A 24,500-nucleotide genomic window follows, 5' to 3' on the forward strand; every position below is an offset into this window, starting at 1 on the left:
CATGAAAACAACTAAATATAAATATATATGTTATTTTATTTTCATTATTGATGCATAGTTCAATACAGTAACAAAAATGCAAAATACACAGATATTCAGTTACATTTACAATTAAATTCAGTTCTTCTATAATATTAAGACATTTTATTTTTTTAAGAGTTCTATTGAGGTGCAGTAGTGTTTCAGTTCAACTGTAAATCGATTGAAGCAGGGTTTGGATACTTAAAGACCCAAATATTAATTCAGCTTCTCACATGGATGTCATCCGGGGAGTGTATTATTACATCACATTCGAGCGCCCACTAGCAAACAAAAACGTTCCATCATCATGACGCGACAGCCATTCTCTCCAGTCGGTGGTGGACAGTCAGGAGACGATCAAACCTTGCGCTTGTTGAAGAGCCTGTGAACGGCAAATCACCCACAACTGACACGCTGTTTGTTCTCAGTGGATGTGTTTCTCCTCATGTAACGGTCGGGCCCATCATAGGTCGCACAGTAAAGGAAAACAGTCAGAGGGTCGACCAACACTCGTCAGTCTGACAGAGCAGCTAACGATAGCGGTGTTTTACTAGCCTGCTAACACTACACGAAGTTGGCTTGTAGGTTGCCTTGCAGATGCTAGTTAGCTGGTCTTGCTAACGTGCTAGCGCCCGATAGTTGGGTGCAAACACTGAGTGCTGCTGGTGGGAAACGAAGAAGGAAGGTTTAACCTCATCGGACCCTACAGCGTTAGCTTCATCAAGCTCCAAAGGATATCTCGGTTTGGATACACGACCATCAGGAATCTCCGGAGAGGCCTGCTGTCTTTTTCATTTCCACTTTTATCAGGTAAATACAGAATAACATTACAACGTGCAACATCACAACTGTGGAATATTGCAGGAATGGACCAGTGGAAGTGGGCCTAGCATTAGCGAGCTAACGAATAGCTTGTTAGCTAACTGAGTTAGCATTGCTAACGCTAGCCAGCTTAACGCACTTCTGTTGATGTGGAGCTTGTTAGAGATCTGAAAGAAGTAACCGGTGTCAGATTCAGCTCACTGTGTCTGGACGTACTGTGTTGTGGGGTTTCGAGCGTTAATGAAAACAGTCTGACCCAGTGTGGTACCTGTTACTTTTGGTTCACTCTGTTACTAACCCTGTGCCTTTTAACGAAGCTGCACGAACTGAGTCAAAAGCTGAAAAGTGCGAGGAGTTCAGTCCGTATGCAACACATGCAAGCTTGGCAGTAGTGGAGTTTATTCATATGGATCATAAAATACACAATATATGTGTAGGTACAATTTTGGATCAGAATAATCGGATTTTCTCTGAGTGTCATGTCCCAAATGCTAGCAGACCCCATGCAAAGTTAACCTAACGTTTGCTGAATCCAGATGTTCTTTGGGGCACACAAATGACTCTTGTCATTCACTGGACAGTAACGACTGACAACACATGTTAAAATGTTTTTGGTACAACAATCTGTCTTGACATTTACTCATTTAGCTGACGCTTATCCAAAGCGACTTACAATTGCTATACATACAACTTGGGGTTAAGTGTCTTGCTCAAGGACACATTGGTGTCTCACAGTGGATTCGAACCCAGGTCTCTCACACCAAAGGCATGCGTCTGAGAGGTGTTTCTAATATTTAGTCTATGTTTATTGATATTAATGTGGTAAAAATATATTAGGAACACGAGTATTTCAGTTGTGAGTCTCATTGTGGTTTTGATGATATTTGGGAGATTGTTGTCAGGCGTAGAGAAACCTGGTTATGTCACTGTACACGTAATTCTAATATTATCCATGTTTCAGCCACGTCTTTGAGTTCTTGACATCCAGCAAATCTGCGATTTCTGTACTGACTGAGCTACATCAACAGTTGAGGATGAACTCAGTTTGATTTGTTGCTTCATTTACCACTTTCTTCTCCATATATTCTTCCTTAATGGAAGACCAGAACTAGGGCTGCAGGATTTGGAGAAAAAGTCGTATTGTGAACAATATTGCGATTCGATTTTAATGGAACAAATCGTACTATGAGTCTACTTGCTTAAATATCAAGGAATGCGCGTAATACTGACATTTTGAAATGTGTTGTTCTCAACTTGAGCAAAGTTAAACAATATTTATAACAATAACAAGTAAAACAGTCTCGCTAATGTCCGCCTGAGATCGTATGTCGGCATTAAATATATTGCTGGGAAACAGCAGCCAGTGTTCAGCAGTGTGTTTACAGCGAACAGCAGATGGAGTTACGCTAAATACTGGGTCTGAAGTTGTTGTTTTAAGTTTTCATCAGTCAGGAAGTTTTTACACGGAGCCAAAGTCGGTCTCCTCCAAAACAACTGGAACAGCTGATTACAGCAGGTAATAAGTTAAAAATCCCATTCTTCCGATGCTCAGGCGGACACAGTCGTGAGTGCTGCAGCTGCTCTGCAGCTCTTGTCGGCTGGAAATGTTTTAATAACCTTCCAGGCTGTCGTGATTTTACGTTTGTATTGTTTTCTCTGTGCTGGTGTTATTTTAAGAACTTGATGGCTTTATCCAGTTTGTTATTAAATTAATAATAACGAACTTTATTGCGTGTCTCTTCATTATATTACCACACAAAAAAGCCGTTTTTAATGCCTATAGTTTTTCATTATATTCAAATCAAATCTGATGTTCATTTATACATTTTGCTCATGGATAGTGGTTACTAAATAATGACACTGTGCATCGCTTTGTACGCAGTATAGGCCTACGTCAGCTGGGTAATTTCCCCAATCTTCGCCGGTCTTTAGACCGCAGTGGAAATGCAAACACAACAATGGGCTGAAGGAACCTTTTAATTCCTTGAAAAGAGATCCGGGGACTTAAAAGTCCCAGGTACTTTTGGTCAAAACGCGGCTAGAGAAGAGAATATCACACACACTTTTTCTGTTTCATTAAATCGCACACTTTTTGTAACCACACATGACGACATTGCGATTAGATTAATCGTGTAGCCCTAACCAGAACAACACCTTTTAACTTTTCAACATGTAGATCATCATTTTTGTTTGGTTGACTAACTACCAAGTAACCCGACCTGCACACATGGCTGATGAGAAACACATCTCAACACATTCGTGCTAAACATCAGAATTGCATAGAATTACATTACAAGTGCAAAATAAAGTTTCAGTTTTTATTTCTCTCCACACCCTGATTCTCTCTTATTTGTGTTTATCTTGTGAACATTTTGTAGTATGGAAGGCAGTTAAATTTAATTTTGACATCACTAAAATATAAATAAATTACCATCCCAAACAGAGAAGACTGAAGTGGTATCCAACCCATTTTAAACCGTGGTCAGGAGGAGCGTTGTGAAGTTCGGTCAAATGATACGCCATGACGTGATTCAGATGCACGGCCAACACAGGTTTAAGCTACATAACTGTTTGAAAGGGTTTGTAGACTAGTGACTCTTATTTCCTCTCCACCATATCTGCTAGTTAACTGCATTCACTTAACCTCTCGGCTCTGAGTCTCTCCTTGATGAGATGGCTACAGTAGGAAACATCTGTCTCTTGGTCCTGAGGTCAAGACTAAAACCAGTCTCCCAGATCAGTGACGGCATTTTCTTTCCACGTGTGTGTTGTCAAGGGCTGTGAACCTATGATAACAAACAGAGGACATACAGCAAACACTCACAATAACCACAATATAACGCACTCATTTTATTCTCAGTAGAAGAGGAGTTAAACCTAACCTCTTTAAGAATCATCTCCTGAAAACCTGTAAATATGTAGCATGTCCGTATTTTTAATTACAATAAGGGGGTTTGAAAGAAAACTTCAAAGCCCTCCTGATTGCCACATTTCGACAAGTTTAGGATACCTGTGCCGTGCTGTACTGTTAGAAGCTTTGATGAGTGCCTGTGATGCAGGCACGATGCCAGGATTGGTTTCCCATACAAAAGGAACGGCACAGTGAAACGAGTGGGTTACCTTGATGCAGTGAGAAAGCTGTAATAAGACAAGAAGGAAAGAGTAATAGATCATGCTTTTTCTGTCAGTTTTCTTTTGTAAATACCGGTGATATCTTGACACAACTCGGAAATTGTAGAAACGTTTTATATCACACGGATTACAAAAGTGCAACTGCAAAGGTGCTTTTTGCACAAGATCCTTGTGATGCGCAGAGCCTAACCACAGAATCCAACAGTCACTAGATGCTTTTCTATGTACTTGTGAAATTAGATCTACAACGCCAACAAGGCTTTTCCTCAATAGACACACAAAGCTTAAAGGTAGTTATTTCAGCGTTGTTGTATTGTCTTTGTATAGGAGTTTTTGTTTTTCTGTTGTTTCAGTGTGCATTTTTAGCGACATACTGTTAAGATGTGCTTTGCGAGGCATATGTGTAACAGATGAAGTAGTCCAGACAGTCTGCAACATTTGCAGGTTTCCAACTTATACTGAACAGAGGTTATAGAAGAGATCCAAGGAGGGCAACATGTTAGTCATAGTCACTGTAAATTAGTCTGTTTATTTAATTTTAAACAAACGGAGAAGAATCACTTTGTTTTCTTGAGTTCAGTCTGTTCATTTTCACTTTTGGCTTCATAAAGCAGCAACTTTAACTAAGCCTATTTGAAAAGAACTGAAATAGGCCTAAATAATAAGTAGGGATGGGTCATGATTTTTGATTTTTTTTTTTTTTTTTTGAATAGTGATTAAAAATGATTAATCAAATTATTGTCGTGTTGTCTTTAAAATATTTCTATTTGTAATGTAAAACGCGTGTAGCACGTTCAGTTCAGCTACAGCGCTGTGAGAGGAGCTAGATCCTCAGGTTGTCGCCTAATAGCATTATGATTGTGTATTGTGTTCGATGCTGCTGAAGAAATAAAGTTCCTGTTGATAGTATGAACACCACCACAACGTCTTGCTACCTTTTTATTAATTTATTTATTTTTTTATCAACAGAGCCTTCCGTACCATCAGTTACCAGCTATGCACTTTACTAATCTCTGCAGAGCTGGCACAGAGCTAAAACAAAGTGTGGAGATAGGTCTGGCTATACGTCAGTTGTGCCCTAATGGCATGTGTGTTGATCTGGCCATGATCCAGTAATTGATACTGCATCCTAGTATGATGTATGTTTTACGACAAAGATTTTCCAACATTAAGGACTCATTTCAGATTATGTGGCATCTGCACCAATACATGGCCACAGAACAGGAATACTTGACAAATGATAGGCAGATATGGACTTTTGGGGAAAGACTGTATTGAACAGGTTGCTGTTCTAAATTAATGTTTGAAGAAGCCATTATCTATCTACAAACCAATCAGCAACTTTATTACCCACAACTGTATTATTTGGAGTCAAAATGCCCTATGTTTCCCTTTTGAAAGCAATCATTGAACCCTTTAGTTCAGCGTATGATGTTGTGTTCCTCCATCTGAATGGTTGAGGCAATATAAATAGGTGAGGATCAAAAAATGCAAGTACAATGATAGTCTTACAGTATTGAGACTAGAATGGCATATTTTCACTTCACATGGATCAGTGTGTGATGAAATACCATTTTCTGGCTGTGATTATTGCTGCAAGGCCTTGGCGAGTGAGAGATGAGGGGTAACCTAGACTTTGTTTGTGGAAAGCTTAACATTCCCACACTTCTCACTGTTGCTGTGTAACTGACCCCAGGGCCTTCCTAAAACCATTCTCATATGGACAGTGAGATTTCCTGGCTTTGAAGCTTGTGCACGGAGGGAGTTGCGCGCGAGATTGGTAATTAGGTATCTCAATGTGAAGGGAATTTTATAGTGAGTATACATTCTTGGAGACTCGTCTTAGTAGCTCTACACTGAACTTTTTATGACTGAAAACAATTTAAAGCAGATTTGTAACATACATGCTTAAAATGAGACTAATGCTTGCTTATAAACACACTGTCAAATTCATTTTGTGGAGCTAGGCTGTGAAGCTATTTCCTGTAGGCAACCACATAACCCTCTGAATGTTAACCCAGTTATAAAACATATCATGTATTATTTGGTTATTAGGGAAATGGGGAAACTGCAACCATCTAAAAGTTTTTTTTGGAATTATCTACAAACTACCTTTGTCAGTCTCGTTAAACATGTGCCACTTTTTCTCAGCTGCCTGAATAATTTTTTCATCCACTTTAATGAATTCAGACAATCATGGGGTTGTTGAGGACAGATGGGCCGGCCTAGAGGAGAGAGGACATCTAAAAATGTAGATGTGGAGGAATCAGTGGGGAGAAACTTGTAAAATAAGACAGCAGGAAGGAGCAAGTGGAGAAGGTATAGTGTGTGCTGGGACTTATTTAGAGGTGATGGTAAACAGGGGAATGCAGAAGGTCATAAAACGGTTCTCATAAGCATGAAGAGGAGAAGCAAAAAGATAAGAGCATGCTCTACAATAGTCCAGCCTGCTGTCAGCGTTGTGTGTGTGTGTGGGCAGAGGCACTTGAGAGAGAGCGAGATCAATGAAAGAGGAAATTAAAGGGTTTTTCTGTGGGGAGGTCCAAGTCACCTTAAAGAGAGAGGGATCTCCCATCTCCTGGAAATCTCTTGAACTGTTGTTTTTGTTTTTCAAGACAGAATTTTAGGGCAACAACAGAAAACAGCATCAAGGAGGACAGAAAGTAAAGGTTAGGCTGTAAGTAGGTCTAATGTTTAGATATTATAACACACACACACCTTCTGTCTTTTTTACCTCCTCCAAAGGAACTCTCAAACTGGTTTGTCCAAAACCACTCATTTGTTCACTTCTCCTTATATAATAAACTCTCAAGAGTAAAACAGCATAGTTTAGAGTAATATCTATAAAGTGAAGCATTGCATAGATTACTACTACTTATGGCTGAGTGATATGGCCAAAAATGTTATCACCATACAAAATTTAATGTCATTCAACATTGATAATCATCACAATAAATGTCCAATCCTTATTTCTTTCAAGTTTAAAGACAACTGAAGAAACCAGATGGTTAATTGTGGTTTTAAACTATTCTTTATGGTCAGAACTTGACAAAAACACTTGATGCCAAACAGTGGATCACTTAACAAATCTGAAGTAGAACATTCAAAACAATTATGATAAAATCTTTTTTCAGTCCCTTTTCCTCAACAAAATAAATATCTTAATTGAAATATTAAGTACAGCTAATTCGTTTGTGATTCAAATGAATTAAATCCAACAGTTATTCAACATTTGTTATATTGTTATTGAGGAAAATTATATTGCGGTAATTATTATTATTTATACTAGTTTTGAGGGCACTATGTAGAGCATAAATTTTATACTCAGTGAATGAATAGTGAATGAGGTGTAGTTTTAGACATGGCTTATGCTTTTGTTTTTGACTGTTAGTTAACTGATGAGACGTTTTATGGAGGAGACACGCCACTCAATCATATCCTCAATATAACTCTGTGGGAAAACCCGTAACGGCAAAGATGGCGTTTATCCCGCCCCTCCCGCTAGAAAGTCAATCGTCTGCTTTCAACAGCCAAAGCGGGGAAAGAATTTCAGCCAATGTGTGTGGTTCCACTAACGTAAAGGTCGGTTTTAATTCTACTGCACATGCGTGGTAGTAGTGACACGTGGAGTGGAAGTATAAACGGTCTGGAAAAACGCTTTTTAAACCTTATTTAGGGGTTAGTCTCATTATATTTTCCTGCTTTTTTGCACTTTGCCAATCACATGCCTGACAAGTGTTGCAGTATGCGAGTCCTACCTGTAGAGAGGCTGTGAAGTCTTCATGTTACGCAATACAAGAACCACATACAACATTATTTATCAAATTGGGTCGACCTGATGAATTTAGCGCGAGGACGCACAAGTGACAACGTCAGGATTTCAAAATAAGGTGTCTATACAAAATGGAAATATTATATATAATATTTATATTTACAGAAAGTATAAAACACGTATAACATGTGTACATTAAGAGTAAATGGCTACATGTAATTTACTTTACTGGACCCTCTTGGGCCTCGGACCCACCCACTATAGTCTCTCCAAATCCTGTGGGAAACGCATTTTGACTATTTAATTTATGCAATGGTTTAAAAAAAAAAAAAAAAAAAAGAGAGGCAAAATGTACTTGTTCGGTATTCAGCAAATTTTTTTCATTATATTCTGCTTCGGCCAAGAATTTTCATTTCGGTGCATCCCTAGTTCTGGCTCTTTCCCCATTCATTCAGATAGGAGCTTGGTCTTGTTAGTCCGAAACAGATACCCAGAGGTGGCATGACTTCCCTATAAGGACTTTGTGTTCGCTAACTACTTGCTAGTATTAAGAAGAATACTGTGTCAGTTAGCTGGAAGTTAGCATTTAATAGCTATACTACAAAGTAAGCTGCAGTGTTTCAGGTTTAATCCTGGAGGGAAACTGTGATGTTGGAAAATAATATGGATGGTATGGGTGCTCCTTCTATGCTCTTCTCACACTCACGAAATTAATGTAACCCCATATCTTTACATTATTGATATTTCTTTCTTTTCTTTTATCGTCCAATTTCTCTTTATCTGTAACGTCATCTTTCATGTGATGGTATTTTCTGTTCTGTGCCTCATTTTAATATGCTTTCTTAGTTTGAAATCAGCAGCAGGGTTTACTGGAGATCTACAGAAAACTATAGCAGAGCGTGGGTGTGTTGTGAATGGCCCTCTGCTCTGTATCTGTGAGGCGCAAGGAGCATGTTAATAATTCAGTGCTGTGCCATGTAGCTTTGACTTGGTTAATGAACATAGGGAGGAATCTCCCAGGCATATTGCTTTGATGTGGGCTATGGCGTGAATGCAGTGTGTGGGGACAAGATGAAGTCGCAGTTTTGGCAAAACAAGTCAATAATGGATGTATTATAGTTCAAAATGATGCTGCAGGCTCTCACAGATAAGTTAAGATATAGACATTTGAATTCCGGAGAGTCCTTTCCTAGACACTTAGTTTCTTGGTGCTCTGATTCCACATTTTTAACAGTTCCAGTATCATTTCACTTGAGGGCAGGGAATTGTGAACACAACATTGACATATCATTACATTTAAAGTTGATACGGTGATAATGTTAGCAAGCAGTTGCTTATTTACACATCCGGCGGTGACGGAGCAACACCGGCTTTCATTTAGAGTTGCGTTTCTGGCCACCTGGCGAATATAAGTCCAACATTCGTCTCATTTAGATCTTGTTTTTTTTTAAATGTCTCGCTCTTAAGATCCTAAATGCCTCACTATGTTCACCAGCTAGTTGCTAACGTTGTCTGTCTGCGGTTTGGTGCTGAGCAAGTAGTGTAAAGTGGACAGTGAAGTTGCGGGATGGACAGCTAAACAAGGAACTGAAACTTGCTTTGACGCTCTGTAAAGCCGAGGGGAGCTGCAGGTTCAGGTGATAATTCTCTGTAGGGTCATCACTGCAAGCAACTCTTTTCACATTGTTATTCGATACATTGTTTTTATAAAAATTAGGGATGTTGAAATACCAGAAAGGTAGTAGTTGACACCAATACCTGTAAAATTCCACGATTCTTGATAACAATTCGATACCACGGGGGAAAAAAAAGAATGAAACAATAAATACATACACTCCTTTTAATAAAAACATTTGAACATTACGAAAAACAACTAACTGCTGTTAGAGCTGTGAGAGGATGGTTTGATTTCAGTATATTCATAAATGAGCAAGCTATTGAAATTACAACCTTGCAGTGTGCGTTTTTCATTATTAATCACTTAAATTTCCAAATTTTTCTTTACAAACTCAAGTGTGAAATGTTTAAGGGTGGTCAATATCTATATTGGCAGTTGTCTGAGATTTTTGTATATCTTTTATCTCTTATGATTAAAATGGATTGTATTGCACATTCAGTTGTTTAGCGCTGTAAACTGCATTGTCACCTTTGGTGATTTTAAGTTGATGAAAACTGTAAAAGTTTGCCTAAATTAGTGCTCCAACAATTCCCAAAACTGTGAGAAATCAAGGCTATGACACGGACCTACTGAAGGTTACAGCTGCGAAACTAACTTCACCCACGTTTCCATACTCTCTTCTCTTCGAGGAGTCGAGACGGAGCTGCAGCTGCACTTGTCGCTATCTTCCACGTGTTGGATCTCCCTTACATTCGGTACCTAGCAAAACAAGGACCGACATGTTTTCGGAATTTTAGTTTGGACTTGGTAACGAAGTATCTGTTCTTGTGACGTCCCTAATAGAAATGTTGATTATAGCTCCTCTAAATACAATATTACCTCTAAAGGTTCTGTTCATTGATTTGCAAGTTATTCATTACTCTATAAAACAGCCAGAGATTTTCCTTGATGATTGTTGACTCATTTCCATTGTCTCATGATCTGTTTTGTCATATTGCCTAAGCCCTAATGCAGCCAGACTGACATGGGATTTTACTGCTTCACAGTGTCTGTGTGAATGGGACATAAGAAACTCCCCAGCACACAGCCCTCTCCTGGCGTACTGTGATTTCCTATCAGAGACTGCAAAGGCTCTGCACCTTTCAGCTCAGACGTTTTCCATCTTGCCTTAACACAATCGCATCTCTTCACTGCCACCCACAACTCATTCCCTCTCAAATGCCCACTAGTCCTTCTCAGAGACTGCAGCAGAGGTTCAGGATGAAAACCGTTTTGAAAGGAGGCCTCTCCGAGCAGAGGTCCTGTTGGCATGGCAACGGCTGTCTTTGTGAATGGAGGCTTCTCTTACGCGGCTGGTCAGAGGTTTCCCACTGTCTCATGGTCCCTGTCAGGCGTCTTACAAGCAATCCTTTACAAGTCCACCAAACCAGGGCTTTATATTGGTTTTATGGTACCTTGTTTTGTTGTTTTCTGCAGGTTCTTAAAAGAATAAAAAGATAGTTTATAAAAGAATGTGTGATTGTGTTACTGCAGGTCTTTGTTTAGTTTCCACATTATGTGAACACTAGAGTGCTCTCAGTCATCTGCTGTTCACACTGAATATAGGGACAATGTGGACCTAAAGTTTATTCAGAAGATTGCTCGATCAAGGTGGTCTTCATGTTTCTCCTGCATTTAACACAATCGGTACAAACTCTTTGAACTGGTTCCATGATGTAGTGCGATTAATTCTAACCAGACTTTTCTGATTAGTGAACAATTATTTCAGCTCATCACAGTTATTGCTGTGCGTTCTTTGTTGATTAGTTGACTAATCTGTCGTTTTCCAGCTAAATAAATTTTTAATAATTACTGAAACACGATTCCCATTTTTAGCATCACAATGCTTATGTCTTAAATAGCACTGTGTATTTTTTTCTGTACGAGTTCACTGATTTGTGGATGGACATGGATCATACAGTTTGGAGATTCCTCTGTAGGTAACAACTCAAAATTAAAAATCAAAACAGTGATTTCCGAGCCAGAACTACAATCAAGTACTTGCCACTATAAATGTTTAATCAGCCCAAAAGGTGTCAGGGAGGATAAACCCACTAATAATAGAGATAAATCCGTGGTGGAACAAAAATGACACACACACACACACACACACCCACACCCACCCACACACCAAGAGTGTTTTGTTTGTTTTCTATGCAGTCAGCCAGGTTATTTGTCAAAATTAGTCCCTGATTAGATGTCTTGAATGAACATGGTGTCTGTACTCTGTGGACCTGGACAGAGAACCACTGACCTAATTTATTAATTTCCAAATTCAGATTAATCCTAAAAAATAAAAAGGCCAAGGTCACTGCAGCCTGTCCTTGTCTTTTTCTCTGCCACGCAGGTGTCTACAGTTGGCACTCTCTGCATTGTCTGTCCTTCATACTGTTTCCTAATTCTGAGAGCAGAAATTATGAATAAATGTGTGATTGCGCTGTTTGTGAAAATAATAATTTCTCGCTTAAATGGTGTATCTTTTAATGGAACAGTTTTGCCCTGATAATATCCAGTTTCAACATGGCCAAAATCAACCTAACGATTTGTGGCAATTAAGTCTAACACGTTCTAATTGGTCTGACTGAGAATCCATTATTTTTATTAGCTATTAATTATCTAAGTAAGCTATGTTAGACAATCTAAGTAAACTTTTTCATCGTACAGTTAACAACATAGAAACTGCCTAGAAATCATCTCAGTTGGAAGTTATGTAGAACACAGTTCTCTGGCCCACATACTTCTGGATGAATTATTTACTGTTTATCGAAATTAAAGTAGGTTGAGTCACACTTACCCAAGCTCAAAAATGCATCTTGGGTGAATTGATCCCAAATTGACAGCTTTATGTAGACATGAATGCACCCAAAATGCATGCATGCAGTGGGGTGTACGGCTTAATTTTTACACCATATCCAGTAAATTTAAGTTGATTCATATGCTTTATTCCATACATTGCATTTTATCCCATTCCTCTCAAGATCAAACTTCAATAATAGCTTATTTTGGTGTGATTAAGAATTAGAGGCACTATAGGAATGTGTTGCATTGTAATGGTAGGATATCCTCCCTCAGACTTGACCTGGGTGGCTTTCCGCCGGAGACGCAGGCAGCTGGCAGCTCAGTTAAAGTGCCTTTAATTCTATTAGAGAGGATAATCCTTGAGGGAGACTTCACTGAACAGAAGGCGCAGGCAAACAGTCTGTCAATTCACTTTCCTCACTTTTGCCACCTGATTGTGTCCCTTGCACAAACCCTCCTGAAGCTGCCAGTCGTTCTCCTCCACATGGCCACCATATGCTTTCTTCATTACTCCCTAAAAGGAATTATAGCCTCCCTATACAAGACCTGTAAAACAGAGAAAAAACAATGACGTGTTTTGTGGGACTTTAAAGTTTTAGCTCTGCTCCAAACCAAATTATTATAAAAGATATCGGTGGTGAATTTTTTTTGACATTACAAGATGAAAGTAAGCAGGCATGTTTAGCTTATTTCTCTCCTGTTGCTGTTTCTTTTGTAACACACAGTTGTTTTCTCACCTCTGTTGCTTTCTCTACATTTTCTCTAGCCTCCCACCTTGCACCTTCGTTGCCACTGGCTCAGTCGGGGGCTCAGCATCACTTCAAAGGGAAGGTCTGCAGAGCAGCAGATAACACGCTGTATCCCCAAGCAGCAGCAAGCTTTTCCAGAGCCCCTACGCAGTCCCTCGACTGACAGGTTTGGCCCTTTCTGTGTCTTGTAGGAAACCGCTTCTGCTACTCCTTTTTCTTTGTTGATGTTTATTGTGTTTTCTTCGCCTTTAGTACCTCTCAGCCTGCAATTTCCGTTGTTCTGTTGACCCCAAGGCTTAAAAGTACACTTGAATTGCATTGTTGCCTCTCAGCATTTGTATGTATTTGTGGAACTTGAAAAGATGAATTGAAATGAGTAACTTGTTGGTAGTTTGTTAGTAGGAGCATTGTGACCTGTTGGATAGGAGGACTCTCATATTGTTCAATGGGATGCACAAATGGTTTAACTTTAACATCTTTCAGCTTTTTAGAAAATCTACAAGTACAAATACTCTTTAATATTTTAAGGAGCAGCCCATTTTTGAATGAATTGATGGCTTAGGCCTGAATTGCTGCTCCCCTATGAGCCAGAGCTCTGTTGGCTGTTCCTAAGTCCCGACGCAAGACTAAAGGTGAGCGGGCTTTTGCAGTCAGGGCCCTTTAGCCCTGGAACCTGAGGCTTGCAGGATTGGAAACATCTTTGAAAACACTTAAACATATCTTATCATAAATGTGTTGATGAATTTCATTCATTTTAACTGTGTATCATTTTATGGCTTCTGTCCTGACATGTTTTAAATCTTTGTTCGATCATGTTAAGCACTTTGTAATATTGTTTTCGTAAGTGCTGTATAAATAAAGTTTATTATTATATATAGAGGTAGACCTGTGCGCCATGTGTAAAGCCCAGCAGGACTGTTTCATCCATCCATATTTGTACTTTCCCTATACTTCTCAAGAATGATTGTTTCCTAAATAAATAACAGCTGGTAGCCTGCTGAGTGATAGCCAAGATCAGTTTCACCGGCGACATTTAATGAATTCACCACCAGCCGTTGCTACATCATCTGACTTAGACTCTACAGTGTGAAGCCCACATGTGTTCTGCATAGACTAAATGTGCTTTTAATACGCCATTAATGAAATGTGAAAGTATTTATTGTGAAAGGGTGATGCAGGCTGCATTCCAACGCAGCCACCAGTGGCATAGTGTGCAGTTACTGGATGTGAGTTACATTAGTAGAACAACCAAACCTTTAAATCTGAAAAGGGTATTTTGCATTTGCCCAGCTGATTCAAAAAGTGGCACAAGCGCACGTCTTTGTATTGAATGCGTAACGGCATGCACACAGCTTGGGGGAAAGCTTATTTCGGTTAATGTAGAAAAATGCACAGTAGATAACAGACTAGTGGTAACAAAAGTATGAATGGCAAATGTAGCAAAGTTAAAAGTACTTGAGTAAAGATTAAAAGTACAGTTTTACAAAGGAACGTGAAAAGTTACTCTTACTAAAAAAGTTACTTTTTACTAGTTTGCGTTACTACCCACCCCTGACTTTTAGTCATTATCGTTAACACATTAATCAAGATATTTAGCGCTGATCTCATTCTTCAATCCTCTCTGGTGAATGTTGGTGGTGTGGTTACAATTTTTGTTTACATTTGGGTCACAATTGTGAATTAATGTCACGGAATTGACTGTTTGGTTCCTTTTCTCATATTGAAGGCTAGTAATTATATGAACATCAAGTAGGTATAAGGCTATCAGAAAACGGCATCAGTGAAAAAGGGAACACCGGCACACTTACTCCATGCCACAAAAGTTTAATATGACATTTTGATCCTACATCAATCTTCGTCAGGCCCTCACCTGACCTAACTCCTTTTCTTAAATTGACACATAATGTCTCTGCATTAGATATCCTGCATAGGCCACCCCTTTTCGCAATTGCTTTTCTAAAATATTGATATTCCTCTACAGTATTTATTACTTTTTCCAGGATCAGTGATTGATTAGATCTTGGCTCACCCTCTGCGTGCCTCTGTGAATGATCACATAGCAATTATAAATACCAAATATTTCAGACAGCTCGTGGTGTGAATCATTGGCTTCAGAGAAATTCAGTTCGACTCATGACCCCGTAGTTGGCAGACTGATTCAAGAGCAATTACTTTGATTATGTCAATCATAATTTGACTCACTACTGGGCCAAGTGGTATAAACACTAAATAAATGCAATGAGTGTGACACCAACCATTTTACAAGTGGGGAAAATAGATTTACATTTACTTAAAAAAAATAACATTTTCATTGTTTTAATTAAATCAATGATGTGATATAAATTATAATATCTTGTTTTGGCCAATTCTGGATTTGAGCTTGACTAACAAAAATCATCTTTTACACGAAACTCTTACACACGTAACGGATGCTGGATGGATGTTAGAGTACTTAAAGTATTTTGCTAATGCTTAAAGTCATGGCATCTGTTGAGCTTATCTGTGTTTCCATGGTAGCAGCACCTTGCTGCTCAGGTTCCTTGTGATTTCCTCTGGGATGAGACACCTCTTACTCTGCTCTTTAAGAACATATTTGTCTGCCTGTGGATTTCTGTGGCACATACCGTCTCTAGTGAAAAAAAGACTGTTATACAAGCCTGTCTTGGTTGTAACCAGGAGCTAGATAAATGTTGCCAAAAACAGGAAAAGGAAAAGATCATGTCCACACTGAACAAAAGCCTACTCTCCTTTGAAGATTTTCAAGTTATGAACATCTTTGTTACATTCATTCTTTGGCAGTAGACGCATGTTGACGTATACCCTTCTCAGTTTCATGCAAATGGAGCATTTACCCTTTAAATTATAACATATATAAAAAATCTGAATAATCCATTTTAAGACCTAGCTATTTTTCTTGCTAAATGTATTCTTTATACCTGGATTACTTGTCATTAAGGCTCATTATTTATTTATTTATTTATAGTATTTGCGCATTTGTCACGTTAATGAATTCATACAGAGAAAGCAGAGTTTTCAGACTTCCACTAGGATCATTGCTTTTCCCTCCGATTTGTTGGAAGACATATGCATCATATCTGCACACTGAATGTTAATGTGATGCAAATTAGGCATGAAACAAAATATCAAATTAGATTTTGTGATATTAAACTAAAAAAAAATGAACGTGCCACACTGTGCCATACTTTTATCTGGTCTGGCCTGCCAGTCGTGTGTGTTTGTGCACGTGCGTGTGTGTGTGTGGGGCTGTGTTAATGGAATGGACCTCTTCACTCGGTAACACTAATCAAGTTTATTTATAGTGCAACATCAATGCAAAGACGGTAACGCAATCAATCATATCATTGTCGTCATCACCATCAGCACTGTCATAGCTGTTGACACCATTATTAAAACTAAAAATGGCACCTGCGATAGTGACAACAATCCAGCAGATGTTACTATTCATCTGTAAGAATTGTTGTTAATCTTTGCATAGCAAGTAAAACAGTGCAGAGAGAGAGAGAGAGAGATGGGCTCTAACGTTTAAAAATCTCAACTGATCCTGCCTCTCACAATTGTAATGGAAACTTTAAAGGATGAGAACAATGTCTGCAAAAGATTGAAAGGATTATTTGTAGTAATAACATTAATCAATTCTGCATCAACAGCCTGACACAAACGTGTATGTTCTTACTCTTTCATTACTTCTGCCTCCTCCTCATTAATTTCAATCTGCTGTGCGTGACTGAAATGTGAGCTAGTTTGCTGTGGGGGAATTTCTTTTTTCTTTTTCTTTTTTTTTACTGCTGAGACTCACAGCTGCAAATTGTGTCATGATAGTGATGGTCAGGTCTCTGGTGTAGAAAGCTCCTGGGCTTGGAAGGAGAAACTGTTGAGAAGGTGGGGTCGGAGAGGAAATGAGGCTGCATTCCAGCAGTGATTTATGAAGTGTCTTTCATTCTCTCTGTACTTCTGACTAGTTTGCAGCTGCTCCAGACAGTTCCCGACTTTAGGAGAGCTGGACCCTCTCACCATGTGTATTGAAAGGAAGCCATTAGTTACCATTTAAGCGAAGTTGATACTAAGCTTAATGAAAGTTGCTAATTTGAAGATTCACCTGTGGCTCTTTAGACTTTCTTAAAACCAAAAAAACCTTCCATTTTTTGCTTTTCACAAATACATCATCCCTGCACAGCTGTATGCAGAAGCCTGCATTTTATTTTCCCCCCACTGGCATCCCTATTTTGAGACTGCGGTCATCATTCACCAAGGAAATATCTTGAATCAAGCTCTCATGTGGACCACAGAGCTGGGAACAAAAACTAAATGCTCACAAACTACAGAGTGAGTCACGTCTTAAACATGGGTTCCAATGTGACTAGACGAGGCCTGTTTTATCATTAATCTGTAAGAGACTGGAACATTGCTGTGAGAGAACATGTCAACCACAGACTGGGCTCGAAGTTCACACCTGCGCCAGGAATTAAGATATTCAACACCTCTGGGTTCTCTGAGTATGTTGGATTAGCAGTCTTTAATATACAAAATGTTTGGTATATTAAGATTACAGTGGAAACTATTGCATCTTTTGTGTGACCTAAAGTTGGAATAGCCACTCAAAAATATTTAACATTCAGCTACTAGTTATGCATTTCAGAAAATATGTTAACAGGCTGTTTACTATGGAACAATGATCTCTCTTTACTTTTCATGGTACACTCTTATAATGGAGTCACAGTTGAAACTACTGGCCCTCATTTCATCAAGTGTTGTTGGAAATGTCTAATATTACACCTCTTTCTTTTCCTCGTAGTTTCAATCAAATGTTGTGTAAAGGTCAGCCAAAGTCTCCATAAGACAAGGACAGCTATTTTGAAGAGGGCCGTACAGTAATTTTATCAGTGCTTGTGGAACTTAAAAATAACTTGGACCTGCAACACAATACCACACATACTTGTTATGCAACTTGTGTTATTAAGTTGCCGTTTGCTAATTTCTTATGTAATAATAACATAATACATAATAAAAGTTATGCATCTTTGTTATATAAAATAATCAAGTGGAAAGGACGTCCGTCTGATTTAACACTGACTTTGAATTAAATTTAAATCATGACATCAGACCACTGAAGGAGAGGCATATCGCTGCTGTGTCTTCTAAATTAATGCACACATAAGTGCATATCCAAGTTGAGATAATTTTCCTATTCGCAGTTGATAGATTCTGGTTGAAAGCAATGGTTTTGTTCACCGAAGACAGGTGGAATAATCCAGTGCCTCTCTCATACTTTGGCCGTGTTGAGTTACTCAGACTGAAGTGCCAGGCCATTCCTCCATGTGGACTCACTTTATTTGGCACACCCAGGCACAGCTGACCCAGGCTAAAGTTGCTGGCATCCACAACCTCTGTGCTTGCCTCACTCAAAGGGCTCTGGGAAACATTCATAACTTTTCCTAGAAAGCTAAGCTTAAGTTATCCCTTTGATATAGGAGTTTCAAGGTGGCTTATTTTGTTTCTGAAAACAGGAGTTTGCTAACATGTAGCTTGTAGAGTGGGCGAAACAGAAACGTCAGACCTTTGTGTCCATATTAAGGAGATGTTTTGCAAGCCCATACCACTAGTATAGCCACCTATGTCATGAATAAGTGTATACTTGGTGCTACACCAAGTATACATGTTAAGTATACTCTGAACATTTAATCGAAATATTATGTCAAAAAAATATTATTTGTCAAAAAAAATCGCAGGAGCTGCAATTTTTTTTGACAAAGGTAAAAATGTGTCACAACATAATTATAAATGAAGCATTGTGGTGCTACAAAGATGCCCTGGCCTACAAATCACATTCTCTAGACTTAAGGGAACATGGTTGTTTGGTACAGACCACAAAATTACCATTCCCACCAAAATGGCATTATGTGTAAAATAATCTCAATATGGTTTTTAGTGTTTGTGCAGATGGTTAAGCTCTACTTAGTGCTCTCCTACTGAGTCAAAGTAACTCTGGCTGACCACTAATTCTCCTTTTCATCTTAAATGCAGAATTGATAAGATTATTTTTGAGCATTTTGCCATTGTCAGTGACATAATAGATACAAACAGAATGCGAACTACCCCCGAACCACTAGGCCACATACTGGGTATGTGTAGTGACACTGAGTTTATCAGTTGATGCTTTCTTCACCAGCTGACTCTAATGGTCGGTATCTGGACCAATCCGAGAATATTTTAGTCGACCGATATTGGCTTAATTAAGGCAGATCAAAACCCGATCCTGTGTTTACTGGAATTCATTTATGTGTTGGATCCTTGGATCAGACTCTGTATCAGTGATGACGAACGATTGGGATCGGAGCCAAAAAAAACTTGATTTCACAACACACAAGAAGTAGAAGTAGGAGAGCAATATTTAATTGTTCTCTCAATGGCTTAGTGTTTCTCATTGAATCCACCTTTCAGGAGTTTTGTCTAAAAATCATCATGTCATTGGCAGGCAGAGTAACCTCTAACCACATCTGGAAACCTCCATTGTGCAACATCATTACACTATGAACGAAGCGCTTCTTTGTGACTTAAATTCTGCGCTTCAATGCAAATACAGCCTATATTAGAATCCTGACTTGTGAGGCTTTCAGTCTGTCGCCTGTATTTCTGTCTCACGGTTATCAAATGTCAAACAGCTGGATTGTCTGTCTGGGCATCTGCTCATTTCCCAGAACGCGATGTCCATATCCAGTTTTGTTTACGTCAGCTTAGAAATCCTGTTCTCTACACAAGCCAGCTCCTTCCTTCTTCTAGTGGGCCCTTTGCAAGCAGCTGCTGAAAACCAACATCTCCATTTCTCATATTAGAACACCTTTATCTGTGTTTTGACCTGTTGTTGAGCAAATTATACCTTAGGGTACAGAAATAAGCTTTCTAGTATTTGGACTATTTGTGCAGTGTTGATTTAAGGTTGAGAATTTCAACAGTTGGACATATGGTTTGTGTTAGAAGGATCACAGGGAGCCTGAGACAGGGGTGCTAGTAGCTCTGCCGGTATAGACTAACTCATTAATGGTCAGATCTTATCCAGAGGTGACAGGTGGTTATAGCTTCTAGCTGAACTGCTGAAATTACATTTTTGCTATAACATATCTTTATATCACAATTGAAGTTATATTAACTTTCCTCTGTGTTATCCGGCGAGGTGTAGTAGGCATCAGTCAACCGGCTGCGGGGCCAACATTGTTAGCTGTTGTCCTATCTGTGAGCACTTGAGCACTCCCTACATTCCTCAGACCGCTGACGTTACAGAGCTTCTCTTTGCTGTGAGTTTTCACGATTTGGTAATTTGCGGTCGACACTGCTGGATCCATGAGAGACAGAAATCTGACGCTAGCTATACAACCCCCCACCCCCTACTTTTGTATAATTTGTAAAACCTCGTCTCAGTAACGGCATTGTCCAACTGTGGACTGAGTGTTTCTGTAGTTCCAACCAAGTGATATGTATTCTCGCCTCATGTCAGTTTCAGGAGTCTCATTCTCTGTTAAACTTTTATTCATTTCATATCAATAATTCCAGCTTATAAACATAATGGTTTTTAATCAGGACCTCCAGTATTTGAATGAAGCAGCTTGTAATAAAACAGGGTGTCAGATTTAGTAGACTATTAGCTGTTATTATGAGTATGTTTATATGAGTCAGATACATTTTTAGTCAACGTTTTGAGCAAATGTAAGTATTTGATTGGACTTGAATTTGAATTGGCAAAATAACTGTGGCCAAAATAAACGTGATCATGGCATCCCTATACCTTGACTTTGCAAAGACGCGTCATCGTGTTAATGCTCTTAGCTGTGAACTGGGTTGCCAGCAGCTAGCCTCTGTTCACTTCCCATCAGACAAGACAGAGGAAGAACTGACGCATCTGTGGTGGTGACTCACTGTTACACGCTGATGCAGGTGTTGTACGTCGTTCCCGGTTGTTAAATTGTTCTGTTTAGTGGTTTTTTTATTTATTTATTTTTTTAAAGGCAAACCTATTGAAGAACTGGCATGTTTTCTCTCAGTTTTGGGGGGAAAAAAACTGAAATCCCAGCATCCTAATCTCCTTATTCTGGCCCTCCTGTTTTCTCCTCTCGAATTCCAGACGGCCCCATGGCCTGTTGTTTCTTAGATGACCTCTGAGATTGCTGTACTGACAGCTCTTTTTTCCGTCTTTGTTCACAGAAAGAATCAACCCTTAGAGTGGGACCTGGAGTGAAGAAAACCAATTGTGGCCTGAACAAAGACAGACAGAGAGGAACTGTAAGTAAACACTGCAACTGTGTGAACTTCTCCAGGGTCAGGAAGTTTGCGTATGTATGTAACTTATGCTTCAGCCAGTGTAGTGCTTATCTAATAGGTTTACACACAGCAATAGTGAGAATTGTGGTTGTTTTGAATGGGTGATAGTGCTCGTGTCTGTAGATGACAAAGCAGCCGTCAAAATTGCTTTTTGGTGTATCCGAATCTTTGTTTGGATGGTTGTTCGGCTGAAAATATCTAGCAGCCATTTATTAGGCTCCTTGCTGCCATATTTGTATTCTATGTATCTTTCTGTCCGTGAACAACATTTTGTTCACAAGCTTAGTTTTTGGAAAATAAAACCTGGAAGACAAATGGTGAACAAAGGAAACAAGGATATCAAACTTCCAATGAAAAGTCGCCTGGCAAATGTCCATGTAGGGTAGCCTCTCATCGGCTGATGTAAAGGCCATTTTACACGTTCGCAGCAAACATTGACATACATTTATAAACAGACTCAAGTTGATGCCATGTCAGTGTTTGTTTGCTTGAACACAGTTGTTTCCTAGCAAAACATTAACCATGTAATGGTCTGTTATCTGCATCAATTCATTCCCACTGCACTGTGGTATCAGCCACCATTAATAAGTTCTCAACCTATAGGAAACACCGGTTTTAATAATACTGAACCATGTACTGCAAACCAAACTGCAGAATTACAAAGCACTTTCCAGACAGGGAACCAAACAATAGCAAAGTACATGATAAAATGGAAAGATTATTCAAGACCTGGAAAGAAAAAGTATGTACAGTCAAGATTATAACATAGTATAGAGGTAACGATGCGCAGGCTTACTGTTTTATACGGTTTATTTTCAGAATCGATTATTCTGCAGGTTATTTTCTTGATTGATCATATAGGCTACAAAAATGTCACAAGTCGTCAAGAGCTCACGGTGTTGGTTTTGTTTTATGCCAAAGTGAAACTATACTACTAAAGAACCGCCATGACATGTTTCACATCGGAGTGTGTAGTCTACATTAGCTCCCTTTAGTGAAGATGTGTAAGCCATGTGTCATCTAATGGAGTGGAAAAGGTGCCACGGGGATCAAGGAGGACAAGAAAATGATTACTGTAGTGGATGTACGGAAGGCCCCACCCTGTGTTTCATTGTCAGCATCTCGGGCAGGATGCAGACCTTTCACACTTGCACATGAGACACAGTGGAAGTTGTTGGGAGTTGTTATGAACAAACAGGAGGTTCATTCCTGTGTGTGTGTGTGTGTGTGGAAGCAGGGAGCTGAAAAGGCATGTGAATGGCTGCAAAATAAATAGCTGTCATTTAGCTTAATACAGTTAGTCTAGACATTGGTAGGAATCGTTCAGTGTTTTTGGAAACCTTGAGTTGTATATTGGCAATCGTGTCATTTATTCATTTAGCTGACGCTTTTATCCAAAGCGACTTACAATTGCTATACATGTCAGAGGTCGCACACCTCTGGAGCAACTAGGGGTTAAGTGTCTTGCTCAGGGACACAATGGTGGATGTCTCACAGTGGGAATCGAACCCAGGTCTCCCACACCAAAGGCAAGCATCTTATCTATGCGCCATCACCACCCCACAAATTATCAAATGTCTCTTTCTTTCTGTAAGATTTCAAACTTGTGCTTTTCATGCACAGGAACCAACATTTTCGCATGGTTAGGTTGCAAATGTTGATCACCTTGAGGTCGATGCATGTGTGGTTGTCAGCAATGTGGGGCCAAAGCCATACTGTGTTTATGGTGCATCCAGTGCTCATTGCTGTAGGGGGTGGGGGTGTTCATCCTTAAAGCCATGAGTGAAGTGCAAGGCTTGAATTATTCATCCTAAGCACGCACTGGTGAATTAAAGGTAAAGTGATAGCACATGGCAGTGCCTTCCTTGGCTCGCTGCTGCATTTTTAAAGTGTGGACTGGCACTCAAATGTCAAAATGTTAACATTGTCTTCCCCCTAAAACTGTTACACTTATCTCAGGGACCGGATAAAGGACATTAGATATGGAGTTTGAATAATTCAGGATGATGGTTTGGGATTGAATTTTAATCAAATTGCCACTTCCCTACTTCTATCCCAGTGCTATCTCCCTGTGCTTGAAACTTGAAATGCTGTGAATGATGAATGATGCAATACTATCGTGTTGCAAATGGGAGACAGAATATTTGTTCGCTCACTGAACTGTGCATGCTTCTGCTTGTTACATTCGTAGGAAGAGATTTTGCTTTATAGGTTGAACATTAAGGAACAAAAGAAAAGTAAATTCCGGTGAAAAGGTGACTGTACTGCAGAATCCCGGTAGGAAGAAGTGCACTGCTGTCATTTCCTGTAAGGTCCTTTTTTTAACATTTGATTTGGAAACTGCTTCCTAAGCAGACTGTTGAAAGGGACTGAGATTTAACCATCCTCCGTGTCACTCCCTAATCAGTCCCACACCTCACACCCACTCATTCTCTGTAAATAATTCAGAACAGCCTTTTGCCTGCTCCAGAGAAGAGCGTACGCACAATGATAATGGAGGATAGCTGGGGACAGTAAGAATCGCTGCCGATGCACATTTCAGAAGTCCAGAAAGTTGAAACATCTTTAGCTACACTATCGTTTTAAATGTGGACATGTTCAGCTAAAGATTAGCTTCATGTTTATCTATGCAAATGATCACAAGCCCAGATGAAACATCACTGAAATAAAGAGTCTGTAGCAGGTGAAAACTAAATGGGAATGTGGTGCCATATATCTAATTTAAGCAAATTGTCAAATTGTAAATACTAAAGAAGAATTATTTTCAGTGTGAGCCAAAAGGGTCAGTATTTTAAAATAAAGAATGACTTTTTTTAGTAGCCAGCTTTTTTTAAAGACTTTCTTTTTAAGGTCAACTTTAGGGCAACAACTAACTGTTACCTTTATTGTTGATTAATCTGTGCATTATTTTCTTGGTGAATGGATTAGTTGTTTTGTTTATAAAATGTCACAGAGGAGAAATTCACATTTGAGAAGCTGGAATCAGAGAATTTTGACTTTTAATTTCTTAACACTGATTAATCGAATATCAAAATTATGGGTGATGAATTTAATAGTTGACAACTAATTGATATACATAGTTACAGCTCTAGTCAACTTCTTAACGTAATGATGGATACAAAAGATGAGTTGAAGTAACTGACCTTTTCTGTGATGGGTTTTTGTGGTTTGAGATTATAGCTCACTGCTGTATTTGGGATATTGGGCAGGGGGTCTG

General features: G+C 39.1%; 1 protein-coding gene across 1 annotated transcript in view; it reads left to right on the top strand.

Annotated features, from left to right (window-relative positions):
* Positions 1-328: 328 nt before the first annotated feature.
* The window catches only part of fbxw7 (F-box and WD repeat domain containing 7), a 116,745-nt gene continuing 92,573 nt past the window's right edge, over positions 329-24,500 (top strand). The window contains exons 1-3 of the mRNA XM_046047215.1: positions 329-352; positions 661-831; positions 21,167-21,244. Of these exons, the coding sequence (XP_045903171.1) occupies positions 329-352; positions 661-831; positions 21,167-21,244 (273 nt within the window). The remainder of the gene's footprint in view (positions 353-660; positions 832-21,166; positions 21,245-24,500) is intronic.

Source organism: Micropterus dolomieu, linkage group LG04 (assembly GCF_021292245.1).
Source record: "Micropterus dolomieu isolate WLL.071019.BEF.003 ecotype Adirondacks linkage group LG04, ASM2129224v1, whole genome shotgun sequence".
NCBI classification, from domain to species: Eukaryota; Metazoa; Chordata; class Actinopteri; order Centrarchiformes; family Centrarchidae; genus Micropterus; species Micropterus dolomieu.